This window comes from Diabrotica undecimpunctata, chromosome 2 (genome assembly GCF_040954645.1).
Source record: "Diabrotica undecimpunctata isolate CICGRU chromosome 2, icDiaUnde3, whole genome shotgun sequence".
NCBI classification, from domain to species: domain Eukaryota; kingdom Metazoa; phylum Arthropoda; class Insecta; order Coleoptera; family Chrysomelidae; genus Diabrotica; species Diabrotica undecimpunctata.
In genome coordinates, this window is record NC_092804.1 from 69,904,049 (window position 1) to 69,925,848 (window position 21,800).

General features: G+C 31.9%; 1 protein-coding gene across 1 annotated transcript in view; it reads left to right on the top strand.

The window, feature by feature from the left end:
* The first annotated feature begins 1,293 nt into the window (after window positions 1–1,293).
* The window catches only part of LOC140434662 (uncharacterized), a 46,781-nt gene continuing 26,274 nt past the window's right edge, over window positions 1,294–21,800 (top strand). The window contains exons 1-4 of the mRNA XM_072523082.1: window positions 1,294–1,676; window positions 3,690–4,036; window positions 5,978–6,205; window positions 19,315–19,714. Coding sequence (XP_072379183.1) covers window positions 1,415–1,676; window positions 3,690–4,036; window positions 5,978–6,205; window positions 19,315–19,714 — 1,237 coding nt within the window. The 5' untranslated portion in view covers window positions 1,294–1,414. The remainder of the gene's footprint in view (window positions 1,677–3,689; window positions 4,037–5,977; window positions 6,206–19,314; window positions 19,715–21,800) is intronic.

Consider the following 21,800-nt stretch of genomic DNA (forward strand, 5'->3'; position numbering starts at 1 on the left):
ATACCATTTAAGCGTTCAAACAAGAAAACCGCTTTCAAATCTACTTTGAAATGCAATACAATTTCACATTTGAAGAAGTAAAACAGCAGATTACTGATTGATCTAAAAGATCTACGAAAGAATATTTTAAAAGTACCTACAAGAAAATAGTTGGCTATTTACAATACAATATGGCATAATGAAAGGGTCCAATATAGGAGAAACTTGGAAACTTGGAAAAAAAGTGAAATGAACATATTAGCAGAATGGAAGAAATAATAATGATGAGGAACGCTAGAAATAAATCGCCAACGGGACAGAGAAGTATAGACTGACCACGAAAAAGGCGGAGCGACAATCTGAACATTGATACAGGTGAATGAAGTTTAAATCGGTGATTCATCTAGAATAAAGACAACAGACGACGAAGAAAAAAAATTAAAAGAAAAACATACACGTACAAAAACCATAAACTTGGCAGAATAAAAAAATATATGATCTCGTTGTAAACACCTGCAAAGGTGTTTCAATAGTTTCTTAAAATTCTAATATAACTGTTAAATATTAACCACAATTGATTGTAATAAAAATTACATTTTACATTTGTGGTTGTCTTTTCGATTTCCACTCCGGAAATCGTTTTCAAATTATATTAAAAACTAGCTGACCCGGCGAACTTCGTACCTCCTTAGAATTAAATAATTTGGTCTAAAAAATTAACACAACATAAAACCAAAAAAACACCCAAACATATTATGCGTGAAAAAAGTTGAATCAATACTTTCTGATAGAAATATTTTTATTTTTTTGCGTTAAATAAATATATATAAACATTTAAAAAAAACAAGGCGACTCCCAAAAATGCCCTACACAGCATCTTCATACAAATTATATATACTATATACAAATTATAGCGAAGTGATCCAGTATTTTTTAACAATTTTATTATTTTAAAAATAACACACTTTTTTCGGTTTTTATGTTGAATATTTGTGTCAGAAATGGATCCCACTTTTAATTATACTGACGTCTCTTACTGAAAATCTAAACTTTAAACTGCTTACTTATTACAGAATTCTACAATGCAGTTTTCTTTTTGGGTAAAGTTTACTTTTTATTTTTTTACCTAAAACATATGTTATTTATGGTATAATTATATCACATGTAATCGAATAAAATATGTTTGAAACCTTAACAGCATGGAAAATATAAATTTATTTTGTTTAATTTCCATAAATTAGAGTATTTGACTTTCTGTACGATAGATGGATAAACTGCATGGTACATAAACTGTACACTGTCACGTTGTCTGACGTTGACATTTATTGTTGTCAAAAATGACGCAATGAATAAGAAAATGTGTTTATGTGCCAAAAATGTTTATTAAAAACCGAACCTATTACAGAATTTTAATAAATATCAACGAAGCATCAACATGAGCGAAAAGAGAATAACTCTCAGCAATGAGGCCATGGAAAAAATTATCGGAAATATGACGGCAGAAATGCAAAACGTTGATGGTCAATATGTTCCCTTAGGCTTCACACCACCTTCTTCAACATCTGAGCCCTTAAACTGGAATCAACAAACAAATTATATGAACAGATATTCTCCTGAAGTTGAGCAATATCCCCAGCAGCGGTATAATTTTATACCTCAAGCTCAACACATGTTTGATGCCAATGGATACAAAAAAGGTAAAACTTACATATTTTTTAACACAAAAATTAATCAAAACTGATAATGATAATAAAAGAATATTATGGAAAAATCTGACTAAATATTATGTTTTTATGAAAATAATTTAAATACTTTGAGATTGATTTTTGTGAGCTTTGGAAACATTTGTACTTATGAAAATAAAAAAAAAACAACAAAAGTGTAATTTTTAACAAAGAATCACCAATTATTTTAAGGTGATAATAAGGATATGTCTATTAAAAAAATTAAAGTATGTAAAAACATTTAATCCCTCAAATGTATGGGCATGTGTAGTGATTTCAGGAAGTAACAAATGGTTAACCATTATAAGTGAATCATTATAAATGTGTAGCTAAATTAATATATTACTTCATAGGTCAACCACATGTAGATATATCAACATAGATATATAAATTGTTTTATTTCGTAGATATAAAAACAATTTTATTAGACATGTAAAGCTTACAAAATTTGCGTAAGTTTTGCTCTTAACCATTAAGTGAGCAAAATTAAGAATGGACCCTTTTCAATTTGTCTTAAATCTTCTACTTATTTTTTATCCTAATAGTATGGTAATGTTAAAATAATATTGAAAAATGATTTTTATAAAATATTTCCTGGGGAATCTGAGCTGTTTTTTTCTTTGAAGAAAGTAGAAAAACATAAATAATTTGACAATTTTCAGAAATATTTACTTTTTATTTCTGGTATAGTCGGTTTGCTATTCCCAGTCCCAACTGTCTAGTGAATTTAGTAATTATTTTTTTTGCGAAGTTAGTTACTTTTTGATAGACTAAAAGTGGCTGGAAATTACTATACAACCAAGCACACATACTCATAGCCAATATTAATAATAAACAAACTAAATAGTAAATAAAATAGACCTTTACGAATTACTGACAATCAATATTTATTTATCTGCACCATATTATTATAATAAATAGTTATGTTAAATTATAACAACTGAAATATAATTTTTATATATATACTACTTAAAATTTTATGGGTTTAGTATACACTTTCACTATTTATACTAATTCTTCTTTTTTTAATGAAAGAAGTCTGTAATAAAAGTATATTTAAGCTGTTAATACTGTGAGCTAGGAACTTTTGTGTTGTAGGTTTCCAGCTATGAATCTGTCAAAATATGCTGAGTTGAGTGAAAGGACCTTAATTATTGATATTAATTTTTAAGTAAAAAACAAAAACTGTCAAAGTTTAATATAGAATAATGTGTTTTTGTATAAAATTTTCTAGAAAATCTAAATCTCAAAAACTTCCAAAACACATTGATTTTGGGAACATGAAAGAAAAAATCTGACTGATATATAATATTTCCCATGACTGTTTTTGTTAACTTTTGTTGAACATTCTCATGCATCATCAACCAATAGTATGTTACCTGTGGCATAGGATAGTGTTTACCATTCTGTTGAATCATTTTAATTGGTTAACTTTGACAGTACAGTAAAATTGAACAGGCTAAAATTGAATGATCTCTCTATTAGTCAGTTTTTTACAGTAGGTTGGAAGACACATAGGAATTGTTGTCAGATGTGATATTTGAAAAAGAGCACCAGTCCATTTATGTAACATACAACATGTATTTGAAGTACTATATGAAAGTTTCAAAAATAATCATTATTCTTAGTATTCATAAAAATGGTACATTTACACAGAAAATTTATAAGAACCCCAAATCCCAAGAAGACTTCTTTTTGATACCCAAAAAGTCACTGATGTATAATTAGATGTTTTTTTAAAGGTGAATTTGATTGGCATGTATGCTCTTAGCTATTGGTGATTTTACTTTACCAAAGCATTCATTGCTTAGGTATCAATGAAAAATATGTTATGATTTATTTTAAATCACTATGTGTTCAAGATTCCCAATAAAAATTATATGTATAATGAACAAGACATTAATCAGATTCTACAGTTTTAGAAAATATATAGTCACCTTAGTTAAAAACAATTACCTGTGACTAATCATGTTTTCTTTCTTGTAGAGTATGACCTTTACAAGTCTATGCAAAATGGCACTGCAGATATGGGACTTTTTGAGACTGAATATCCCTACATACCACAGATGATGAATAATATTCCAGAACATCCTTTGCTTCACTCTCATCATGATGCCATGCCACATGTATCAAATCCTTCTCAATTGATAGATTTAGTAGGTAACTGGATGGTACCTAATAACAGTGGTACCTACTCTCCCTTTGGTACTTCCGAAAATTATAAACCAAATGTATTTGATTTACCAACTGATCTCAACACCAGTACAAGTATACATTTGAAAGATGAAACCAGATATAAGACTGCTGATCAAATGGAGGATATACAGTTTCAGGTATGCATACAATTGTTAAAATTCAAAAGTACATTTTAGCATTACAAAACTCAATGTTTAAAAAGTAATTAAAATAACTGAATTTACAAATTATTGAGATAATTACTCTTGTTATATTAATAGGAATAGCCCTATATTTTATTTTTTCAAAATATTTCATTTATGATACTCTTTCATTTTTATGAAGCATTTCCTATACACTTGTGGTAACTACAAAAATTTTAGTTTTATTATCAGCATTCCTCTTTTTCACAAGTGTTATGTTATTTATAAGTTTATATATAATTTTATTGCATCATTTTATGCTTCTACTTAATATTTAACATCTATTTTAAGAGGAAAAACCCTCTAAAAATTTAAAAATAAATACAAAAACAGCTGTTAGCTAGATATATTTTTAAAAAATGTTTTTTATTTTTAAGGTTGTTATATCATTTTCTATTTGTTCTAAGTATCTCAGCTTCGGTCTTCCTCTTGTTCTTTTTCCTACTGTCATCTGTTTGAATATTTTGTTTGGTATTTTGCCTTCTTCCATTCTTTCTACATGTCCTATCCAACGCAGCCATCCTATTTTAATGAATGTATGGCACCATGGTTATTATCAAGAAAATTAGTATTTGGTGGGATAACCTTTGTTTTTTAGAATAGACTCAATTCTGCAAGGCATGGAGTTCACGAGATGAGCCAAATCTTCTGGTGTAATAACTTGAAACCAGTTTTGAATAACAGCTTCTCTCAGTTCTTTCTTGTTACTTGGGTTTCGGGGTGATACTAACACTTTCAGCCTTGACCATAAATTTTCTATGTGATTTAGATCAGGACTATTTCCAGGCCAAGGCAGAACAGTAACGTCATGGTATCTCAACCATTCTATGGAAGTCTTAGCTGTATGACAAGGCGCTCTATCCTACTGGAAGATGTATTGTTGGGCATCACCTTCAAACAAATCTCTGATAGTCGGCAGCAGTTTGGCTTGCAGTGTCTCTTTGTGATATTTTTTTGCATTAATATTGCTCTCTATTGCTGCTAAATGTCCAACTCCATTAGTGGTCATACAAGCCCATATCATGACACTCATGACGAACAAATTTCACACTGTCACTCCCAAATATCGAGATTCTGGATTCATCACTCCAAATTACCTTACTCCACTGTTCTTCTGTCCACCCTCTGTGTGTCAAAGCCCAATCAAAGCGTTTTTGCCTCTGTTTTTTGTTCAGTAACAGCTTCTTTCTAGGAGTTCGTACTTGCAATCCATTTTCACACAACTTTCTTCTGAGAGTGCTGTCGGATATTTGTAAGCCATTTGATTTAGCATTTGACAATAGCATTAATTTCTTTTGCGGATCTGTGACAATCTTTTAAAGAAAGTTGGCATATTCTATGCTCATCATATTGACTAACTTTCGGTTTTCTGCCTGTTCTTTTTGGTGATTTTGTTGTTCCAATGTTATGATAATGTTTACAAACTTTTATTACACCTGATTGTGTGGCGACACCACCCAATTTGTTTGCTATTTCTTGATATGTGTAACCTTCTCGACGGATAATTGCTTTGCCTCTCTTTCCTGGCGACCAGTCAACACGTTTTGGGTTTCTTGGTGCAATTTTCGTTGAATCGACACCGATATATTCCTCTCTAACAATTAAACAAAATCACCTTAGTAACAACTGCCTGAAGTCACCAATAAACACTGGAAGTTGCACGAAACTGTTTGGAATGCTTCCAATTGGGTTATTAACTGACTAGCAAAACCCTAACGCAATACAGTATTGCTAATGTTGCCATTCACTAATCTGGAATTTTCAGTGTTTCGCTTGATTCTGTTTCCATATTTTATTAAATAATTGTTAATATATATATATATATATATATATATATATATATATATATATGCATGGTCCATTGTACAATTTAGTTTTAAACCACCTAAATTTTAGTTTAACAGAGACTCAAGGAAACCAAGAATGGTGGCTGAAGTAAAACCTATGAGGCCAAGTTACTCAGATGTTTTAACCAAAGCTGTACCACAGACTTTGAGTAAACCGTTAAAATGTGAAACTAAAGATAGTAAACCCAAAAAAGACAGTAAGAAGAACAACAAAAATGAGAAGAACCAGAAAATGAACAGTACATTAGGAAGGGGCAGTACTAACAATGATATGAAGGTAAGTGTGCAATATTAATTTTTAATAGAAATATCTTTTCTTTCATGCTAGTGTGTGTAAAATTAATATTTTTTTTAAGTTTCAATGGGTTTTAATGTAGAACATTTTCTGGCCATGGACCTCCTCTTTTACTATTTGAGCTGTAAGGACTGCAGAATTATTCTTTAATTAAAGTCAATTATAAACATTTATGAGTGTGCCAGATTTATTTGTTAAATGTTCTTTTTCTTCTTTCATATACACATATTATAGTCTGCCTGTTTTTCAATGTACTTCCAGTATATTATAATTCTAGTATGTTCACAGTTGTCACAGATTAACTTTGCACTAGGGAATGATCTGTTGCTGCTTTACTACTATGTCCCCAGTCATTCTGTCTGTATTAACCATTCAATGTTTTTAATCTGCATCTTCATATATGTCCAGAAAACCTGAAATAAAAAAGAGATAAGGTAAGCAGAATAGACAAGAGGGAAGAGGAACCACCCAACTGAGCAATATAAACAAGTTGACCACGATACCATAATGGCAGTGCAGCAGTTCTTAAAAGAAATATGAACACAGAAATCCCTTCCCAGAAAAAATATTTTCCTTAGTACTCTGCCACTATATGGCACCATATGTAGAACAAATAGTGGGAAAATACCAGGCTGGCTGAGACAAATTTTAGAAAAGACACTGGAATATGGCATAGATACTCATCAAATTTAGACTACAAAGCAGCCTATGATACTGTAAATAGAAGAGAAATGTTCAAAGCAATGAAAGAGCTAGGAATACCAAATCAGTTAGTATATTTAACAAAATTAACTCTTGAAAAAGTTGAATGTAAAGTACTAATCCAGGGGGAACTGTCTGAACCTTTTAAAACAAATAACGGGTTGTGCCAGGGAGACCCCTTCTCCTGTATACTGTTTAATCTGGATACGGAAAAAGTAATATGTATGTCACAAATCAAACCACCAGTTCAATGCAAACTGTTACTTATGTTGATATCAATATCAATCTGCTACAAAAATTGGATTAATAATAAACACCAACAAAACGAAGTATATGAAAATAAGTACGCAACCACAAATCCTACCACCACTTGTTATAAAAAACAATGTCATCGAAGCAGTGAACGAATTTGTATACCTGGGTGCGCTCGTTAACACTGAAAATAATACAGCAGAAATACACCGCAGAATTAGCATGGCCAACAGGTGCTATTTTGGGCTCAATCTCCTTCTTAAATCCTCAATTATACCGAGAAATACAAAAGTAATATTCTACAAAACAATAATACTCCCAGTACTAACATATGGTTCAGAGACCTGGACTTTAACAAAAAGTAATAAAAACTAGTTAGGATGTTTCGAAAGAAAAATACTAATAGGAATCTTTGGAGTGGTGTATGACAATAGTGTGGAAAAGACGATACAACTTCGAACTTTATAGAATATTATATCCAGATATCATAAAATATTCTAAAGGCTGTATGACACTATGCATTTTCTTTTATCATTTCTTATATCGTTTCTGATATAACAAAAAAATGTATAGTGTCATACAAGCATATAGTTCTTATATCAGAAACGATACAAGAATTTGTGTCCGCTGCAGTTTCTTGTACAAGAAATTCGCCAATTTGTGCGCAAAAACGTAAAACTTCTGTCATAATCAATCTCCCCTTGTCTATGGTCCCCTTTGCCAATTAAATCAGCGACTCTTAAGGAGTATGTCAAGCGCATTCACTTTTCAGTGTGGGTTGGTTTGTGTGTTTGAATTGTGGATGGTGGCTGACGAATGACTGCCCTCAGAGTGTTGGGAGGTGTAACGAAAGTTCGTTCCGGATTTAGATAGATAGATAAAATTTATTCATCCACAAAGTTTACACAATTCTTACAAAAAATGTATAAATCTTATCAGACTAGTCAAAATTTTAGTACAAAAGAGTACAATATATAGTAAAAGTACACATGATTAAAATAAAACAGTGATTACAATAAAATAAATAAGAAATAAAAGTTACAAATACAAATTTAGAACTATTGTTGCAAAAATGTTAAAAATTTAAAAATCCATCAACACAGTGTTGAATGTGTTGTCTATTAAAAATGAATACACAGTTTGGCGAAAACCTTTATGTGAAGAATTACTGAGAGTTAATATATTGACTATTTTATTCTAACATTTTATTCCAATATATTCAGGTGCATGTTGGGATACACCTAATCTAGAGAAAGGTTGTCGAAAATTTTATTTACCTCTAGTATCATGTGAGTGAATGTCCTCATTTCTGTCAAACTTGAGCTTGTTTTCCTCAATGTGCAATATTAATTGGAAAACTAAAAGGCTAGGTAGTGTTAAAATATTAGACTTCTTAAATAGTGGCTTGCAACTATCTGAAAATGGAACACCATACATACTTCTTAAAACTCTCTTTTGAGCTATAAATGCCCGTTCAAGATGAGATGAGCAACCCCAAAATATTAAGCCATACTGAAGTACAGACTGGTCTAAACTAAAGTAAATCATTCGCAATATATCAAATGAGACAATTTCTCTTAAATTACGCATTATATAGCTACATGTACTTAACTTTGCTGATACATGATTTATGTGAGTTCCCTATGTAAGTTTTTGATCTAGGGTTACCCCCAAAAATTTCGTTGTAGTATAACTTTCTACTGATTTGCCATCCACATTTAAATAAAAGTCAGAATTTTTAGTGAAGTTTTTTGGTAAGAAACGCATAAAATGTGTTTTTGTTACGTTGGGCTTAAGTCCATTATTTTTACAATATGTGCTAAATTCAGTAGACGCAACATTGGTATTTTCCATCAGTTGTATGGGTTCACTGTGAGACATGAGAATATTGGTATCATCAGCATACTGAACAATTTTATCTGGCATTGAACAAAAGTGTTTAGGTCACTTACAAATATAATGAAAAATAAAGGCCCCAGTATTGAGCCTTGAGGTACACCCATCGTACATTGAAGTGGCCTCGAGCGACCTCAAGTGGCCTAATTTTGTAAGTCACCGTTGTTACTAAAAGATATTAAATTTTGATGTGATTGACAGTTTTTACCTCTATTTTCATAGAGGTAAATTATTTTCCAACTTTCCTTCATTACATTATTGCTATTTCTAAATTTATTATCATATTGTTCCTTTTTATGTTTTTTTAACAATTTTTTTGATTAAATCTTGTTTAAATTTCTTGATTCGTTCCGAATACTGTGGGTTATTAAGTTGTTTTCTTAATCCATTCATCTTACAGAATTGATCATGCAAACCCTTAATATGAGGTGCAAACCATGTTTTTTGTTTTGGTCCGGTAGTTACTCTACGTTTTAAGAAAGTAGTATTATGATAATATAAAAAAGTATCATAAAATATTGAAAATTTTTCTTCAAAACTACTAGCCACATATAGATCACTCTAATCAATATTAGCTAAAATATTTTGAAAAGTTATTAAGTTGGCATCGCATAAGTTTCTGGTAAAAACAGTTTGAGGATTTTTTCCCAGTAACTTTCATATCAAAAGCACACAATTGATAAGTATGATCTGATAGAAATGTGTCACATACGCTCACCTTTTAAACATCTAAATTGGAGAAAAAGTTGTCAATACACGTTGAAGAATTTTTAGTAATTCTAGTACATTTATGTGAAATTTAATGTTGTATTCTAAAAATAAGTTTATTAGAAAATGTTTCTGATTGTTATTTTCTAAAAAATTGATATTAAAATCTCCACATATAACGTAAAAAATCACACTATAAGGAGGTCTGTATATAGTTACAATAAATAAATATTTTTTACTTCAATGAACTTTAAAGTTTACTCCACATATTTCAACTTTGCTACTATATTATTTACAAATATGCATACACCTCCACTTTCTTTATCATTTCTTGCGAAATAAGACACTAAATTAAAGTTTTCAATATTGGTTACTTTAAGTTTATCTTCTTTCAACCAGTGTTTACTAAGGCATAAAACATTCACATTATTACTTTGAAGTATAAAATGTATATAGTAAGATTTACGTGCAAGTCCTCTTTGTATATTCCAGTGTAAAATAGGGAAATATAAGTTTGTCGGTTTACTTGCATTAATACTTTGACTTCGGATATTTTCATGATCTATGGAAGTTTGACATTTACTTTGGGTTTGAGAGTCCCTAACCTAAGAAATTACTTAAAAATCCTCGGAGCGACGATTATATTGTTGGTATTTCGGGAAATCGAAACGCTTGTAAGCGACAGATCGTGGCCAAGTCGACGGTTTATAGATTTCGTCTTTTAATTCGAAGTTGACACCACACATAAAACATTTGTTTTGGTTTTCGTTGGTTGGTAGTTCTCTAATAATAATATCAGCCTCTTTAAACACTTCCTGATCTTTTAGATAATCGACGATAGTTTCTATTGTTTAACTCTAGAAAGGTAAAGCCAAGCCTTTCTTTGAACTCCTAAGTCGGTAGTTTTATCATTTTCACCGTAGTTTTTTTTTTGTTTGTCTAGTTTTCTTCTTTGAGTGGACTTACGTAAAACCATCATTGTCTTGTCCCATATCTTCATTTATATTTACTAAAGTTTGCATTTTATTTAGCTGTGCATTACTAAGTTCTGCAGATGTTGAATTATTTTTAGGGCTTCTACTACTTTCGGCAACAGTTGGCAACACAGGTGTTTGGAATTTATTTGTAATTTTATAATTTGGAGATAATTGTTTGATATGACTTAGGTGTTTTTTGTTTTACTCATGTAAAACTGGTTGTTTTATAGGTTCAGTTTTGGCTTATCTTTTCTTGTAGATAATGATTGTTTTGTTTTAAAAGAGAATTATTTTCTAGTGATAAATTAAATTTTTCCTCTTTTTCTTTTATAATATTTTTAAGTAGCTCATTTTCTTTGTATAGATCGGGTTTACCTTGGAAATTCTCCTCAACGGCATTAGATTTCTCGTTTGTTTCACAGCAAATTATTCGTGTGTCACAAATTTTGATGCACTGAAGCTTACTTCTGATTGCACATGACTAGACTTAGGCAAATATGCAAATAAAAAAGTATGAAATATGCTCATAAATATGCAGTATTTTATGCAAAAATATGCAGTGTTTTATGCAAAATATGCATATTTATCTAGAAAATATGCATGTAATAAAAAATATTTACAATATTTTTTTATTTACAAAATACTTAAATATTATAAATACATAACATATACAATTATTTTAACATATAAATATTATTTTGAATTGTGGTAACAATAGATTATTAAATGATGTTCAAAATTTTCTAATAAAAACTTATAGCTTCTATCTGAATACATATATTTGTAAATAGAAAAACTTCTTTCGACATCAACTGATGTAACTGGGGCATTTTTCAAATTTACTCCAATAGATGGTTCTAAATTAAGTGGTTCGGAAAATGTCCCAGCTAGTACTTGAACTACTTCAGAAAGAACCTGGTAACCACTATGTTTTTCCATGGTTACTTTAAATTTTTGAAAAATTTCCTTTCCTATAGTACCTTTAACGTTTTGACACAAAGACTCAAATTCTTTTATTAAAACTACTCTCTAACAATGATAATTTTGAGGATTCTAATTGAGTTATAGTTTTCTGGACAAAACTATAATTTGATTTTATGAATGACAGTTGCTGTTAGAGGATGTTATTTTGAAAGGCTTGCTTAGCTTCCAATAAAGATTGGCAACTATCATCCGTAAAATGGTTAATTATTTTTTTTTTATCAACAAAATGATCAGCATAGAAATTAGCTTGCTTCCAACCATATTCCCCAACGTGTTAAAATGGGTTGCGGTGGCAGTGGAACAGCAGGAAGCATATCTCTGTAACATTGTATTCTTACAGGTGATTTCTGGAACACCTTTTTGACGCTCGCTATTAAACTGTTAACTAGTGGAAATTATTTTCTTACTTCCTCCGCAACTCTGTTTATTCCATGCGCTAAACAAGAGACATGTATTAAGTTTGGATAAAATATTTTTAAATTTTGTCCTGCTTTCACCACATATGGTGCGGCATCAGATAAAATAAGGAATAATGTATCATTAGGCACAGCAGCAGGAAGAAAAAAGTTTGCTAATGCTTCTTGTAGAAACCGTGATATTGTTAAAGCGTTGGTTTTTTCCACTTGCTTACAGGAAATTAAATACGATTTTGGAAAGGTTTCATCGCTAAGTACACTAATCAAAAAGTGCACAATGTATCTTCCTGACGAGTCAGTGGTCTCGTCCACACATATGTAAAAGTAATTATTACCTATTTCGGCTTTTATGTTGTGGATAACTGAGGAGTATAACAACTTGACATTATTTCTCTTTAGAGTTCGTTCACTGGGAATATTTTGTTTGCAATAATTTTTTAAAAAAGAACTAAAGTTTTCATTAGATAATTTTGAAAGCGGTATATTAAAACATACTAATACACGACACAAGTCTTTGTTAAAAATTTCTTGTTTGGTTTGTTTTTTGGAACTTGACTGAAAGCACTTGGACACTGAAGGTTGATATTTTTCACCGGATGTGGTTTTTACTTTTTTAGTTAAATGTTTCGCGGTTCTGACATGCTGATGTATTTGAAATTTTTTTTTCAGATAAAATCTAAAAAAGAATATAAATATTCTATAGTTGTACCCATTTTTAAAATCTAAGATTGTAGAAATAAACTAAAAATGAACCGTTTTTGCATAACAATTAAAATATTTAAATGAAATCAAATAAAAATCGGTGTAGTAATCTGGAAAATGTCAAGAAATGTATGTACAAGAAAGAAGAACCCCCAAATATTTACAAGAGGCTCTTGGTCTTTTCTGTTTACATTTAAAGAAAAAATACTGTGAGCATAAATTAAAAGCACCTAATTAAGTCCAATATATATTGTTACGAACATGCTTTCGGCATGGCCCATGTAACGGTTGCATCTCGAAAACGCTTCGAGAACTTTCGCGATGTATCGAGTGCGAGAGAGAACAACCGGTCACGTAGGCGAATTAGAGGTGGGACTACTTTGGATTATTCTAGAATAATACTTTTGGTATATATATGTAACGATGTTATGAGTTAGTTTTAGTTGTTAAGATGTTAACGACCTTTCAGTAGACTATTGAATGATTTGAATTTTAAATAGGTATCCTATTTTTTATCGCAAGGAGTTTAAAAAATGCTTGAAAAAAGAAAAAATACATCGATTTATTGCGAACTAGCGTTGTGTCGGTACTTTTCTTAAACATAATCTCCAATTTTAAAATTTTTGTTTGTACCACCGTGTAAATTTTTAAAATAAAATAAAAAATAATACGTATGTACTTACAGTTTTACCACAACATGAGCAATAAACTTTATCCATATCCATAGATAGCTCTTTGTAAGGTTTTATCCAAGTTGAAACATTGCTTATTTTCGGCATTTTCAAAGCTCAATAATTATTCACAATTAAAAATACACATTGTTTACGCCTCCAATTTTACAAAAAAAAAAGTGAAACCAAGTGAAACTGACCGTCAAAATAAAAATTTTTACCTAGAGACATAAACTGGCAAACACAAACCCTTAATTCCAGGACAAAACGTGACAAAACTATAAGCCGCTGTCTTTTATTAGTTACTATATCAAGAATTTGAATACCAAGTGATTATAAAACAAAATTAAATATTTGCATTTTCATGCTATTTGTAAGTTTGAATATAAAAATATATAGTTAACACCAAATTTTCAAATTATATGCACTTTATGCTCACTTTTATAAAAATATGCAAAATTGGACATTTTTGCATTTTTTATGCATTATATGCAAAATATGCAATTTGCATATTTGCCTAAGTCTACACATGACAAATGAAAAACATTTCCACACTGTACACAAACTAAGATTTTAGTAGCTTTACTTTGACAGCACTTAAATTGTTTCTCTAGGAAATTTTCGTCACTAACTAGAGAGAGCACACATTTAAACGCTGCTCTCCAGTCGGCGCCATCTTAAATCATTTGGGTGAATGTTTGGTTGATTGTTTATTGTATTTTGATTCTATTATCTGGTTTGGTATTATGATTGTAGTTATCATGATTGAGACATAGAAGACATAACATGAGATTAACAAAAAAGAGTCACTAGTCTTGATATTAGATTATATTATTCCGGTAACAACACAGAAAACTCGCATCACAAAAATGGCGTAGGTGTATATTAGTAACATCAGAACTGAGTAAATATGGGACTAACTTTGTACCGGTCTCGGATAGAATAATATTACTCCAAATAAATACTTAACCATTCAAAACCAATATACTTCAAATTAATCAGATCAAAATCAAATATGTACCGACTGCATATAGGAAATATGACAATGAAGTCGAAAAGCTCTATAGTCAAATCCTAGACATTTTAGAGAAGCTTAATAAACACAAAATTTTATATAGGTATTATAGGTAACTTCAATGCAAAAATTGGGGAAGGTCGATGAGGACAAACTGTAGGTTCTTATGGTCTTGGACAACCAAACCAAACGATCGAGGACAGACATTGTATGAATTTTGTAAAGATAACGTCATGATCATTGCAAACACCTGGTATAACCTGCCCAAGCAACGACTATATACTTGGAAAGCCCCATTTGATGATGGCAGCAACCCTGGCTCTTCAAGAAACCAAAGTTATTGTAAGTAAGCGGTTCCGAAATGCAGTAAAAAAGTCACTACATTTCCAGGAGTAGATATTGGATCAGATCACCAACCCCTTCTGGCAGATATTACACTAAGATTAAAACGAATCCAGCGACAAAAACCGAAAACAAATATAACTTAACTTTGACGATATAAGCATAAAATATAACAATAAAAAAAATAACAATAGAAGATCCAGAGGAACTATGGAATGAATTTAAAAATCAAGTTAACGAAATCTCCACAAACAATGATTATAGAAGTAACTTAATCTAGAAATATAAATGGATGACAGAAGACATCTTAAAATTTATGGAGCAACATCGACTTATGAAATCGAATGAAACTGAATATAGACATAACATCTACACAGATGAATTAAAAGGAAGATAAAATTATACAAAGAAAAATGGATGTGAGAAAGTTGCGAGGAAATGAAGGATATGATATATAATCACGAATTATTTGATGTGCACAAAAAAGTAAAAGAAACATATATAAAAAATTAGTTCCCTCTGTACTAGTTGACAGTAACAAAATTATTGTAAATGAGTACGAAATAAGAAGAGACTGGCAGCTGTATATATCAGGGTTGTTTGAAGATGACAGAAATAATATTACCGAATTCTACCAAAATTGTACTGACGACCTAGAAATCATGATATCAGATGTAGAACACGCTATAAAAAATGCTAAAATTAGGAAAGCTTGTGGTCCAGATGACACACCAACTGAGTTACTGAAGCTAATAAATTAATATAACATAAAAGTATTAGTAAAACTTTTTAATGCAATATTTAACACTGGAGTGATTCCCACAGATGGCTCAAGTCCATCTTTGTCCCAATACCTAAAAAATACATTACTAGAAAATGCTCAGAATATCGATTAATTAGCCTAATGAGCTACAGTCTTAAGATTTTCCTAAGAATACTCCACAAAAGAATTAGACTCAAATGCGAAAATTGTCTCGAAGATATCCAATTTGTTTTTAGAAATACTAACTAGGGAGGCACTTTTTGCGCTAAATATCCTATTAAAAAAATGCAGTGATCAAAGAAAAGATGTATTTGCATGCTTTGTGGACGTCGAAAACGCATTCGATAAAGTACAGCATTTAAAATTTATACAGATGCTATAAAATATAGTAATAGATGATAAAGAAATTCGTGCCATTAAAAATCTGTACTGGAATTAAACGGCTATCGTAAACATTGGAGGCAACTACATCGACGAAATCTCCATACAACAAGGAGTCAGACAAGGTTGCATTTTGTCCCCAACATGGTTCAATGTTTAATCGGTTCAGTTATTTAAAAAGGCACTCGAGAGACAGCCATATGGAATAAAAATCAACCGGGAAGTACTTAAAGCAATTAGATACGCGGACGATACAGTAATTCTGTCCCCAAATTCTGCTTGATCGTATTCACGAAGTAGGAGAGGAAGTGGGTAGTAAAATAAACAAACAAAACCAAATTTTTAGTCTTTCCAGATGCAGAGCTTTAATTAAATGGAGTCCAAGTTAAAAAAGTTAACAAAATGACATATTTGGGAACTGTCATAACGGATCAGCTACTTCCAGACATAGAAATACAACGCAGAATAGCAATAACTAAAACTACTTTTATGAAAATGAAGCTATTTCTTTGTAATAATCATCTCAGTTTAGAACTAAGACAAATAATGGTTAAGGCTATATTTGGTATTGTATGGAGCAGAAGTGTGGACACTAAAAGTATCAAGTATGAACGGAATTGAAGCATTGGAAATGTGGATTCATAGATGGATGCTAAAGATACCTTGGCCAGCAAGAAAAACTAATGAGAAAGTAGTAAGGAGGGTCATCAAAGATAGAGAATTGCTAAAGACGTTAAACATCGGAAAATCTCTTATCTAGGACATAATATATAATATCGGGGGGATATCGATATAGGGATCCTTAAAGACAAAATAGAAGGCGGTAGAGGTGTAGGAAGAAAACAGGTTTCTTGGTTAAAAAACATTCGTGGATAGACTCAGATATCAAATGCAGGACAATTATTCCATTTGGCAGAAGATCGAGAAGCCGTCGCAATGGTGATAGCCAACGTCGGATAATTCTGATATGGCACGTGAAGAGGAAGTATTGAGAATTATTAGAAAATTCATGAGATTTACAAAATGACTAAAAATGAACAAGATAATATAATAACAAACATGTATTTACTATATTTGCTAAAACTGTAGCCAATTATCAGTAGTGTAGAAGACACAAGGGGAATACAAAGCCATTTATCGATAAATAAATTAGCTACATTGTATTCTTTTTCTACTACACTGTAGATTGTACAGGGGTGGTTTGGCCTCATACTTGTTCACAACACAACCTGAAATATCTTTTGTATCTCTACATATATGTTAGTTGCTTTCGGTAGATCTTAGCGCTTACAGGTACTTACACATTTTCCTCGCTGCGTTGCTTATGCTGCTCGCTCGCTGGACATTTTTCGGCCCTTGCTGAATTAATCGCGGTTTTGCTTTTCAGTAGTTCCTCTTCAATGGGGTGCAGTTTCATAGTTTTCGGTTAACTGCGGCTGTTTGTTTCTGGTCAATTCTCGTTCTCCGAGAAGCTAGTGTAACGTGTCGTTCCTCATTTATGTCAATAACCTTTACATTTGTACAATCTTCCCCATCTTCCCTATCTTTTTGCAACGTGAAATATCTGTTAAACACTGAGGTTAGTCCAATCTCTGATTGCAATGATTTCTTCTTTCTTCAAAAGCATTTTGTTCCCTCTACTCTTCCTTGCATCGTAACGTGTAGAAGAGAGTATTTATCGTTTCGAAGTATGTGGCCCAGATACGATGTTTTTCTTATTATTTTTCTTAAACACTTCTTCGTTTGAGACTTTTGCAGTCCAAGGAATTTTAAGAATATCCCTATATAGCCACATTTTGAATGTCTCCAATTTTTTTACGGATTGGGCTTTGAGTCCAAGCTTCTACCCCATATAGCAATTGCGACCATACATAACATTTGACGAACCTCAATCTGATAACCATACTTAATTTCTTATTTCTAAACATTGACTTGTATTTTATAAATCCTTTTCGAGCTATTTCAATTCTGACCTTTATCTCCTCTTCTTGATCTAAGTATGAGTTTATAATTGCTCCGAGGTATTTATACTTGTCGACCCTCTCTAACGGTTTACCCTCCAATGTCAGATGTATGTTGTGAACAGGGGTTTTCGAGATCACCATGTATTTGGTTTTATCTATATTCATTGTTCTTCTTCTAAATGTGCTTCTAGAGATGTTGGCGACCACATTGACCCATCTTATTCTATTCACAGCAGCTCGAAATAAATCAGTTGACGTTAGACCAGTCCACTTTCTAAGATTAGCCAGCCAGGATATACGCCTACGTCCAGGGCCTCTCTTACCCTAAATCTTGCCTTATACAATCAACTGTACAAGTCGGTATTCATTGTTATTCCCATCTTCTTTATTTTCTGCCATGATTGCGGTATCGTCTGCAAATCTTATGTTATTAATTATGCTCCCTCCAATCCTTACACCTTCAGTTCTTTCCCATAGTGCATCCTGAAATATTACTTGGTAGTACTGTGGCGACAGCACACATCCCTGCCTGACTTTTCTTTGAATTTCTACTTCGTTTGTCTCACTATATTCCACCCTTACGACCGCTGTTTGATATTTTAGTATACATTTTTGATTAAATTAATATCCTTGGGATAGGTTTATGTGTTTTGATGCATGTATGAGTTTACCATGTTGAACTCTGTCAAACGCTTTTTGAAAATCTATGTGACATATAAATACGTTTTTATTATATTTCCTGCATTTTTGTAATAGTACCGTCATTGTGCATACAATGCCGCTCTTGTTCCCATTCCACCTCTAAATCCAAACTGTGTGGTCTAGCTGTTCTTTACATTTTTTATAATATACTCTATTAAATATCTTTGAGTAGTATTTTTAAAGTGTGGCTCATGAGACTAATTAATCGGTATTCATCGCAAGGGTTCGGATTATTTTTCTTGGGTAAGGTTAAAAAGATAGTTTGTAACCATTCGCCAGGAATTTGGGATTTTTAGTATTTCTACTGGAATTAGATCAGGACCTGGCGCTTTACTACTTTTTGAGTTTTTAATTGCCTGTTTCACCTCTGATATTAGAATTTGTAAGTTATTATGGTAAGACAAATGTATTTTACTTTTCGTTTTATGATTTTTTCGCAAAAATTGAATCTTTACTATATTATTTTTGGAGAATTGATATGTGTAACATCCGTTCATTTTGTACCATGGAAGACAAAGATGTTGCTGTACTTACTTATTATTTTAATTATATAAAAATGCATTTTACTTTTATCGTTTGTTGTTTCTGATAATACTATTTGATTAATTATTTATAGGGTAATATAGATCTTAAAGACGTTCCAAATGAAAAAAATCTGAATCAAACAAAAAGTGACAAAAAGACTGCAAAGGGTGGTAATTTTAACAGAAAGTGGGCCTCTCTAGATAACATTGCTGACCCTCAAATAAAAGTAGAAGAAACTAAGAAGAAGAAAAACGATGATTGCAAAGGTTCAGGCCAAAAGTTTTCGAAAAAAATGAACAAAACCATGAATGATGTTAATATCGAATCGAGTAATTCTAAAACTGAAAATTTTAATTTGACCAAAAATGGTCTGAAGAAAATTAGTAAACCAATAGCTCGACCAAAGGCTAATGATTCGTTTGGTAGCAGTGATCGACCTCCGGGAAAAAGAATACAGAGATCTCGCAAGAAGGAAGCTCATGTACCCTTTGGTAAGTGATTTATTATTTACTTTTTCCAGCAGCTACAAATCTTAGTCTTAGACTATAGCAATGAGATTTAAAAAAATAGTATTATCAATATCTTTATTATATTATCATTAAATATTATTAATTGTTTTGTGAAAATTCGTAACATAAAACTCGTTACTCGTGGGGTTTCGAGGTCGCTGAACATGATTATGACACCGACAAGAGTCTTCGGAGTAGCTGGTATCCTGTAAGGGTGTTGTCAACGCCTTCCCATGGAGTTTTGTGATAATTCGTTATATAATTAGGCAAAACTAGTTACTTCGGGATTTTCGAGGTCGCTGAACACGAATGTGACACCGGAAAGTCTCCGGAGTAGCTGGTGTTCGGTAAGGGTGTTATCAACGCCTTTTCATGGAGTTTTGTGATAATTCGTTATATAATTAACCAAAACTAGTTACTTGGAGATTTTCGAGGTCGCCGAACACGAATGTGACACTGGCAGGAGCATTCGGAGTAGCTGGTGCCCGTTAAGGGTGTTATCAGTGCCTTCTTATGGAGTTTTGTGAAAACTCGTTACATAATTAGGCAAAACTCGTTACTCGGGGGTTTTCAAAGTTAAAAAAAATAATAAAGTTTACCCCCGTTAAAATAGGCAAAAGCTCTCACTCTCAGAATTTAATTTTTTATGTTAATAAGACGCAGCGTAAATTTAGCCCGCCAACATCCCCCCCCCCAAACGTCAATTTTTCGTTTTTATTTTTTTTTAGTAAAAATTTCAAAAAATTCACACGCATAGCTGAGGATTTGCAACTTGTCTATTTTTTATAGACCCGTTGACTGTTCATAACATAAAAATGCATTTTTTTCGAAAAATTTATCTTAACGGGTGGTACCCTTCAACTGTGGAAAACATAATTATCCAAAGACCACGGTTGTCAACTTCTCTTGGCCATGTACAATGCTCCACTATGTTTTAGGAAACCAAATATTTACGAGTAGTTTATGCTAAGTAACATTCAATTAGTTGAAATCTGCAGGTATAGAATGTACTTGACAGCTTTTTCCAAAAATAGAAAAGTTACCATTGGCAAAATTCTATCTACAGTATATTTAGTACTTACTCAGCACAGTGGTACAGTATTTACTCAGCATTTGAAAAGAGTTTACTTGCAATTACAAAATTGGCTTCATAGAGAGGACACAAATAATATTAACCCAATCGATTGGGGATGGGGAATTTAAAAAATTTAAAATTAAGTATTTAATTCCTATAAGAATGACCAAGCCACTTGGTCCTCCAAATAATATAAACTTAATATTTTGTAGTTGTAAGACAGATTGTGGCACAATGTTACTTTTGCACCATTAGATATTTTCAATTTGATGATGTTTAGAGTTTGTTAAACCAATATTTCCAAGAAAGGATTGCTGTAGTCTTAGTTTTAATGAGTATATGTACATGGGTACCATAGCTTTGCTCCTTTTTCTTGTTTTCTCTGTAATACCAAAATCCCTACCATAAATTAGGAATTCATGAGAGTACCTTTATACAGAAATGTATATTAAATTTCATAGAAAACATCCTTGGACAATAAGGCTAAATACATGACGATTACTACCTTCAGGTTCAGGTACTAGGTCACCTGTTCACCTTCTTGTTAGTATAGGTAACTTTTTCTCATCACCATCATTCTGGCTTTACAACCCTGCGTGGGTCCTAGCCTCCTCAAGAATTTCTCTCTAGTCGTCCCTATCCATCGCCTTCCTCTGCCAATCACGTATTCCCATATTTCTCATGTCTTCATCGATGTTGTCAAGGAAATTTCTGGGTTTTCCTCTTCTTTTCTGACCAATGGGTCTATCAAGGAGCGTTTTTCTAGTTGTGTCATTTTGTTCCATCCGCATTACATGCCCTATCCACCTCAGACGTCATATCTTAATATATTTTTTGGGTAACTTTTTTTTATTCCTTATTTGGCTCTGAACCAATCATGGATTTACAGTTTCAACAGCCGCTGGTCTCGTCTTACCAATTCCGATGTTCTTTATCGGTCAATCCGTGGCCATTTTCCCCTGCATGCCCCTTGCTGGTCTAAGCATGATCTCC